General features: G+C 42.2%; 1 protein-coding gene across 1 annotated transcript; it reads left to right on the forward strand.

Moving 5' to 3' along the window:
* Nucleotides 1-7,595: 7,595 nt before the first annotated feature.
* Nucleotides 7,596-8,546, forward strand: LOC117887547 (olfactory receptor 1020-like). The gene has a single exon (XM_034790197.1). It carries the CDS (start codon nucleotides 7,596-7,598, stop codon nucleotides 8,544-8,546), a length of 951 nt encoding a protein of 316 aa, XP_034646088.1.
* The last annotated feature ends 755 nt before the right edge of the window (nucleotides 8,547-9,301 follow it).

The raw sequence follows: 9,301 nt of genomic DNA on the forward strand, positions 1-9,301 counted from the left end.
CCAATCAGTTTCCTTAGGTTAAAATAAAATAGACATACCATAGGCTTGTTTAGGGCCTGAATCCAAGCCTGCTATAGTCCAAGGTCATGTTTCCATTAGCTTCACTGGGCTTCCTGTCGTACTCTTACAGTGTCAGAGCCATGGGAGAAAGTGGAGAGAGATAGGTCCTAAAAAGAATGGGGTCACAGATTTTAAGTGGTCTATATAAGTCACTGGTGAGTACTACTGGGCTAGTGGGAGCTTTGAACTTGTGGCTGCTCTAAGTTCAGACAATGAGGAGAGATTGTGCTCAGTGAGAGAGTGCAGGGATAATGGCCTCACTTGGAAAGCTGAGCATCCATTCTTTGTAGGGTGCCTCTCTCTCTCTCTCTCTCTCACACACACACACACACACACACACACACACACACACACACACACACTCTAATGTTAGGAAATTCTATAATTAACTTTTGATTCTTATAGTGTATTTCATCCCCAGGCTTCCTTCAAAAGGAACAGAAAAGCAAAAAGAAACCCTCTAACCTTTGCCACAGAACACAGGATTCCCATATAGTGCCCATCTATAAAAAGGGAGAACCGGGGAATTACAGACCAATCAGCTTAACTTCAGTACCCATAAACATAACGGAGCAAATAATTAAGCAATCTTTTTGTAAGCACCTAGAAGATAATGAGGAGATAAGTAACAGTCAGCATGGATTTGTCAAGAATAAATCATGTCAAACCAACCTGATAGCATTTGCTGACAGGGTAACAAGCCTTGTGGATAGGGCAAAGTGGTAGATGTGGTATATCTTGACTTTAAAAAGGCTTTGATACTGTCTCGCATGACCTTCTCATAAACAAACTAGGGAAATACAACCTAGATGGAGCTAGAATAAGATGGGTGCATAACTAGTTGGAAAACTGTTCCCGGAGAGTAGCTATCAGTAGTTCATAGTCATGCTGGAAGGGCATAATGAGTGGGGCCTGGATCCCATTCTGTTCAATATCTTCATCAATAATTTAGATAATGGCATAGAGAATTCACTTATAAACTTTGTGTACAATACCAAGCTGGGAGGGGCTGCAAGTGTTTGGAGGATAGAATTACAATTCAAAATGATCTGGACAAACTGCAGAAATGGTCTGAAGTAAATAGGGATGAAATTCAATAAGGACAAATGCAAAGTCCTCCACTTATGAAGGAACAATCAGTTGCACACATACAATATGGGAAATGACAGCCTGGGAAGGAGTACTGCGGAAAGAGATCTGGGGGTCACAAGCTAAATATGAGTCAACAGTGTACAGGTCTGTCACATCTTACGCGCATTTAACACGTGTGAATTCAGCTTTACGCGTTTGGCAAAAGTAAAAAAACAAAAAAAGAGAGAGAAAAATAACAATTTAATACTGTACCTGTAGTGCGGGTGATTCCACCCGCCATTACACTCAATGTAATTTTGACTATACGCGATTTTCGCTTTACGTGCTGACTGCGGAATGTAACCCCAGTGTAAGATGCGACAGACCTGTAATGCTGTTGCAAAAAAAGCAAACAACATTCTGGGATGTATTAGCAGGAGTGTTGTAAGCAAGTCACAAGAAGTAATTCTTCAGTTCTACTCCTCACTGATTAGGCCTCAACTGGAGTATTGTGTCCAGTTCTGGGCGCCACATTTCAGGAAAGATGTGGACAAATTGGAGAAAGTCCAGAGAAGAGCAACAAAAATGCTGAAAGGTCTAGAAAACATGACCTGTGAGGAAAGATTGAAAAAAATGAGTTTGTTTAGTCTGGAGAAGAGAAGACTGAGAGGGGACATAATAACAGTTTTCAACTACATAAAAGGTTGTTACAAGTAGGAAGGAGAAAAATTGTTCTCCTTAACCTGTGAGGATAGGACAAGAAGCAATGGGCTTAAATTGCAGCTAGGGCAGTTTAGATTGGACATTAGAAAACTTCCTGCCCGCAAGGCAGGACTAAGTATTATCTAGACCAGGGGTCGGCAACGTTCGGCACGCGGCTCACCAGGGTAAGCACCCTAGTGTGCCGGGCCAGTTTATTTACCTGCTGACGCGGCAGGTTCGGCCGATCGTGGCCCCCACTGGCAACGGTTCGCCATCCCGGGCCAATGGGGGCGGCGGGAAGCCGCAGCTAGCACATCCCTCGGCTCGTGCCGCTTCCTGCCGCCCCCATTGGCCAGGGACGGTGAACCACAGCAAGTGGGGCCACGATCGGCCAAATCTGCCGCATCAGCAGGTAAATAAACTGTCCCAGCCCACTAAGGTGCTTACCCTAGCGAGCCGTGTGCCGAACGTTGCCGACCCCTGGTCTAGATAATACTTAGTCCTGCCATGCGGGCAGGGGACTGGACTAGATGACCTCTCGAGGTCCCTTCCAGTTCTATGATTCTATGATGCAAAATTAGGGTGAAGACCATGTGTAAGTGAATCCCTGTGAAAAAACATCAGTATACTCATGGCTTTGAAACTACGGTAATCCAGGGAAACTGTCTTTTGCATTCATAGAATCATAGAGTAGGACCGGAAGGATCCTCAATAGATCACAAAGTCCAATCCTCTGCACTCAAGGTAGGACTACATAATTACTAGACAATTCCTGACAGGTGTTTGTCTAATCTGTTCTTAAAAGCCTTCAATGAGGGAGATTCCACAACCTCCTTAGACAATTTATTCCAGTGCTTAACCACTCTGATAGTTAGGAAGTTTTTCCTAATGTCCAAACTATACCTCCCTTGCTGCAATTTAAGCCCATTGCTTCTTACCCTGTCCTCAGAGATTAAGGAGGACAACTTTTCTTCCTCCTCCTTGTAACAACCTTTTATGTATTTGAAAACTGTTATCATGTCCCCCCTTAGTTTTCTCTTCTACAGGCTAAATACTGGAAAATGGGCATTAGGGAAAGTCAAGGTTAATGTGACACATTTTTTATGCATCCTTTCTAATGATCTCTAGATGGCAGCTGTTCATATGGAATGGCAAATAGTCAGTAATTGTTAAATCTGTGACTTCAGTTAAAAAATATTGCTTAAGTCATTAAGAGTCAATCATCTTGGAATTAAAAATGTAAGCCACGGTTTGTGAAGATTCTGGTCTATTGTTCTGTTATAGCCAATTTTCTGTTTAGACATGTATCCTTCAAAGAGTTAGGCAATGGGATTTCATTCTTGTCAGCAATAGTTTTGCCAGAGATTAATTAAAAAACAAAACAAAAAAAGAAACCTCTTTTTCCAAAATACAATGATGTAAGCCACAAATATTCCACATTTGGGCACTATGAAAAACAAAACTTTGGTGACACACAATTATTCACAATGGTTATAAATTGAACTGAGACTTTATGACATGGTTAGAGAGCAAATTATGCTAGGAGAGGATGGGGAATAACAATCTGATAGTTTGCTTTGCGTTCAGAAATAAGTGAATATTTGTATTCTTCTGTAAAGGCTGGAACAAACCTTTCCTTCAGGACAAGAAGCACAGTTTTGGAGTCAAGTTGCAGAATATATTGCAATACACATAACTGAAATGATTATATTGACTGTACCCAAATCGGACCATGAATTGGCTAGTGTGAATGTATAATGCTGTCCTACACAGGATGGAATCCGTATTGTTTGGTTGCTTATCAAACACTCCAATAGACCAATCAGAGGCCTATAGTTCTTGTACAAGATTATCTAATTTGTACAATTCCTGTGGCACTGAAGAGCCATGAAACCCTGAAATTTGTCAGGGATTTGGGAACAAACTATTTGCACTTTATAATCTCGGGTCTTTAACCTCCATGCTTCCATGGTCTGGGCTTTTCCAAGAAGCCTAAGGCAGTTAGGTGCCAAACTCTCATAGCAATTCCGTGGGAGTTGGGTGTTTATTGTGTACATTACCAGCCTTTGAAAATCCCAACCTAAATGTGTAAAACACCTTGTTGCATCTGCATTTCATTTGAGCATCAGCTGGCACTTCCTCGTTTCAGAAATGACTGACCAGAAGACATTGAGATAAGGATAACATTTTCAAAAAAAAGTAAGCAATCTTCAAAAGTGACATAAGAGCCTAAATCCCATTGCTTTTCAGTGAGATTTAGGCTGCTAAGCCTTCGTAACTAAGACACTTTTGAAAATGGGATGTAGGCACCTAAATCACTTAGACTATTTTTAAAATGTTATCTGAACAGTTTGAATGAGCTTATTGGATGGGGACTGGGTACATGTCTGCTTACTATGAAGGACAACAGGAAGTTTGGTTGGAGAAAATGAAAGATCAGCTAATGCTCTGCTGAGATTTAAAAAACTTTCTAAGGGAAATGGATGAGAACTCGGTGTCTAAATCAGTTAATCGGCTCTAAAAATCTAAGGTGTAAATTTTATTTCTAGGGTTAATGCATTATTTCTTGACAGTCAATGTAGCATTCACCTAATAAAGACAGAGATTTATTTTAGCATTAGAGGTTTCTTCCCTCTCCAGGACTTTCCCTTTGAGATTAGAAGTTTTTCTCTACCAACATAGTATTTGGTTTATTTTTAGACAAACTTTTCCTTGCTTGTTACATTCCCCAGAACAGACGTGCCTTTGGAGACTGTACCTTCCAATAGAAGGATATATAATGAATCAGAAAAGACTTTCCACACTTGATGGAGGGCATGAGGCACAGGGCACGTTACCAGACATGACAGTGGTGCCTCGGTAGCTGTTCTGGGCTATAACGTTCTATTCACTGGGAACATGGAAGTACATGGATCCAGTGGGGAGAGAAGATGGACTGAATAACCTGGATCCTGGTACCTGATATGCTATGTCAGGAGGTGACAACAGAGACTCCAACTGCTGATAGACCCGCCTTAGAGGTAACTCAACCTTTTCCTTCCTTCTCATTTCAAGGTTCAAGCTCAAGGTTTGGGAATCCAAGGGGAACTGGGCAATGATATCTCCTAAAGTCCCAACCCAAAGCAAAATGGCAGAATTTGGAGAAAGAAAAGACCTGTCAGGTCACTGCTATCCTAGCTCCTTATCTGCCCCCCATCACCATGGTATCTGGGCACCTCACTGTACTGAATGTATCTATCCTCCCACAACCCCATGAGATGCTATTATCCCTGTTTTCCAGATGGGGACCTGACACACAGAGGGACACATTTATAGAGGTGTTTCGGCACCTAAAGATACAGAGACAGTCCTAGTGGGCGTTAGGTACTGCACTTACTCAGGCACCAATCCACATTCTTAGGTACCTACCAGCCTTTGGAAATTTGGCCTGACAGTCACAGAAGGAGTTTGACAAAGGAGGGAATTGAAGTAACATCTGCCAAGTCCAAGGTGAACTCTTCAAACACTGGAGCATCCTTCATTCCACTTTAAGCTTTCCTCCGGGTTATACACAGGATTTTACTTTTCTTTCTGGCACAGATCTCACTGGGGCATTGAGAGGGTTAGTGAGACGATGTGGGTACAACACGGCTGATATTTGCTGCTGTGCTCCGTGCTAAGAGCTATATACAGGCTTGGCAGAATTCAATTTTATTTGTTCAATTTCAACCAATATTGTTTTTTATTTTTAAGTTTCTTTTCGATTTTTAACTATTTTAGTTTTTATAGTTGTGGGAAATTCAGTGGGGGGTAGGGCGGGGATCAGGGTTAGGGCAATGGCGTTGTGGGGGACTCCCAGCAGTGACAACAGAGGTACAGGTGGCTCCCTAGATGGCCGAGGGGTCCAAGACACCGCAACTGCTATGACCCAGCAGAGCAGAGATCTGTGGCCAGGGCTGTGAGGAGGAGGAGAACGATGAGCCCCGGGCCATAGCAGAGGTCACCCCATAGTTGAATGGCTCCGTCTAAGGGTAGAAGCCATCCAGCAGAGGGGGGTGGCCTCTCCCATTGCCAGGGACCATTCTTCATCCTCGCAGACCAGGCTGTGGAGCTGGGTTCTTTCCCTCCAGGACCACAGCCTGCCCTTGCACCTGTAGGGATGGCTGTCACCATGCTGTGAGAGCTGGAGGCAGACAGATCCCTGCATGGCCACAGGACCACTGACACACATGCCTGTCGGTGCACGGCACGGGGGGAAGCTGAACTAACGCTGCCTGTGACCAATATTTTCTGTTGTTGGTTTCAGTGTCTCAGCTGATAGCAATGTTTACCAACATCTATCCATTGAAACCAAATCCTGCCGAGTCATGAACTCCATAATTTCATGATCACTTTCACCCAAGCTGCCTTCCACTTTCAAATTCTCAATCCGTTCCTCCCTATTTATCAAAATCAAATCTGCAACAGCCTCTCCCCCAGTAGCTTTCTCCACCTTCTGAAATTAAAAATTGCCTCCAATTTGGCAGATTTGAAAAAATGGCAGATACGACAGCCACAAAAAGAGAGAGAGAGAAGTAATACTTTTTAACCAAATAAAGGAAAAAAAGAATAAAATTTAGAGCTGATAAAAAATTCTGTTGGAATATTTTCCAGCAGAAAATACCAATTCATCAAGATCAAAATGTTACATGGAAACCAATTTATTTCTAGAAAATTTTGTTAGGGAAAAGAAGTTGTTATATATTGTTTTATAAATGAAATACAATAAAATTTAAATAATTTTAAAATATACACATACAATACAATAAACAATAAAAAACATAAGTAATCTAAAATAAAAATAATCTAGAAATAAAATTAATAATACATACATTTTTAAAAAGTCAAAATTGGCATGAAAGCCAACATCTGACATCATGGAATTGCCCATAAAATGGAAATTTGGGTTCCTCACCACTCTACTAATATGAAAATATAACATTTCTTACAAATTTCCAATAGAAATTTTATGCAAGAAAGGGTAAATTTTTAGCAAAATTGATGGATTCTAGCTTTAAAAGGAGATTGGGAAACGGTATGACCAGCAGTAACATTTCCAACACTGGGGCCTAACTGTAAGGTTTTTCAAATTTCATTCTTTTTTGCATAAGATGGTCACCTGGCTGAGTCTCTGTAAGTGGAGTGTCCTACTGCAGGACTATGAGCTATTGTCATAGGGAAGGAAAGGTGTGTCTGCATAAAATTTTCAAAGGGCGCTAATAGAGTTAGGCTGCCAATTTCCCCTGCAATTCATTTGCAGTTGGCTGCCCATTGCAATTCCAAGCCCTATTTGCTTGGTTTGTTTGTTTGTTGTGGCTTCCCCTAAAATATAAAATCCTGACCCATTTCAGGAGTGGAACTCCAGCCTATTTTGTTCTGCTTTTAGACACCAGGCAGTGACTATTTGAACCAATATCTACCTAATGTGTCTCCTCTATCTGTGTTCCTGTGCTGTTGTGGCTGAGACCCAATACCATTGTATCTGAGTGCTTGGTGCCATCTGTCAAGGTACTACACAGGTTTCCAGAGAGATTAACATTTTGTTTAACCTGCAGTTTGTGCAGATATGAAATCTATCTCAGGGAGCAAGAGAGATGGCATTCCCCTCCCCTGTCTTCTATTCTCAACTCAGCTATTTTTTCAGTAGCCAGCAGAGGGAGACAGTGAAAACAATGCTGATATTTATTGAGTGAATTTTGTTCATTTATATCACAGAGTTAATTTCTTACCCATAGACACACCTCATGGCGAGCCCAGAACAGGGAAATGAAACATCCATCACAGAATTCATCCTCCTGGGATTTGGGACTCACCCTGAACTGCAAATCCTTCTTTTCCTGCTATTTCTCGTGATCTACATTGCAACCGTGGCTGGGAACATCCTCATCGTGACCTTAGTTGTGACTGATCAGCACCTTCACACCCCCATGTACTTCTTCCTGGGGAACTTGTCCTGCTTGGAGACCTTCTACACCTCCACCATCCTACCCAGGATGCTGGCCAGTCTCCTGACTGATGACAGGACTGTTTCATTTAGTGGGTGTCTCACACAATATTATTTCTTTGGTTCTCTAGCAGGTACGGAATGCCTTCTCTTATCGGTGATGTCTTATGATCGGTATTTAGCAATATGCAATCCAATGCACTATGCAACCCGTATGAGTGGCAGGGTCTTGCTCCAGCTTGCAGGTTGTTCTTGGCTAGGTGGCTTCCTAGGTAATAGCATAACAACATTGTCAATATCACAGTTAACTTTCTGTGGCCCCAATGATATTGACCATTTCTTTTGCGATCTTATCCCCCTGATAAATCTCTCCTGTAATGATACTCACCTGATGGAAATGTTGGCTTTCACACTCATCTTGATTTTCTCACTTCTCCCATTCCTACTTACCTTGATGTCCTACATCTGTATCATTGCGACCATCCTGAGAATCCCTTCCACCACTGGGAGGCAAAAGGCCTTTTCTACCTGCTCCTCTCACCTCACTGTGGTGACCATTTTTTATGGAACTCTATTGATTGTGTATATGTTCCCAACAACGAACACCCTGAGTGACTTCAAGAAAGTTCTCTCTGTCTTCTACACTGTCCTGACTCCCCTGGTCAATCCCCTCATCTACAGCCTGAGAAATAAAGAGGTCAAGGAGGCCCTGAGGAAAGCTTGCAGGAAATGCAGGTTTGGACAATGCTAACTGATCAGTTTCCTTAGGTTAAAATGAAATAGATATAACATGGAGTGATTTAGGGTCAGTATCAAAGCCTACTGAAGTAGAAGGTCATGTTTCCATTTGCTTCCATTGGTTTCTTGTTATGCTTTTGCAGATCACAGCCCTGGAAGAAATGGAGGTGCATAGACCTTTTAAAAACCTGTCACCCTGTTCTTTTTAGGACCAATATCAGATGCCACTGGTGGTTACTACTGGACTGGTGGGAGACTTGAACTGGTGGCTGATTGAAGTTCAGACAATGCGGGGAGATTGTGCTCAGGGAGAGAGTGCAGGATAAATGGATGCAGTTGGAATGCTGAGCATCCATCCCTTGGAGGGTGAAATACGCCCAGACACACACAACACCTACATTATATAAATATAAAATTGCAACATCACCATGGAACTCCAATGACAGGAAATTGTACAATTAACTTCTTTTTCTTATTGTTTATTTCATTCCCCAGGCTTCTTTCCAAAGGGACAAAAAAGCAAAAGAAAACCCTCCAACCTGTGTCACAGAACACAGGACACCAGACCAGGCCTCTTATTTGCCCATTTTCAACAATGACTTAGGGCCAGTTTTTCAGGATACTTGGGTACCCAGTGGGATTTTCAAAAGCATCTTAGGGCCAGTTTTTTAAAAGTATTTAGGTGCACAGCACATGAGTCAGGCAGGGGAACATCTACCTTCCCCAGATTTCTGCATCGCTCTGGGGCTATGGTGTGCAGATGCCTGG

Source organism: Trachemys scripta, chromosome 14 (assembly GCF_013100865.1).
Source record: "Trachemys scripta elegans isolate TJP31775 chromosome 14, CAS_Tse_1.0, whole genome shotgun sequence".
Taxonomy (NCBI): Eukaryota; Metazoa; Chordata; order Testudines; family Emydidae; genus Trachemys; species Trachemys scripta.

What these genes read in the sequence shown, in the direction of transcription:
- LOC117887547 (XM_034790197.1), top strand. Translation starts at nt 7,596, where the DNA reads ATGGCGAGCCCAGAACAGGGAAATGAAACATCCATCACAGAATTCATC.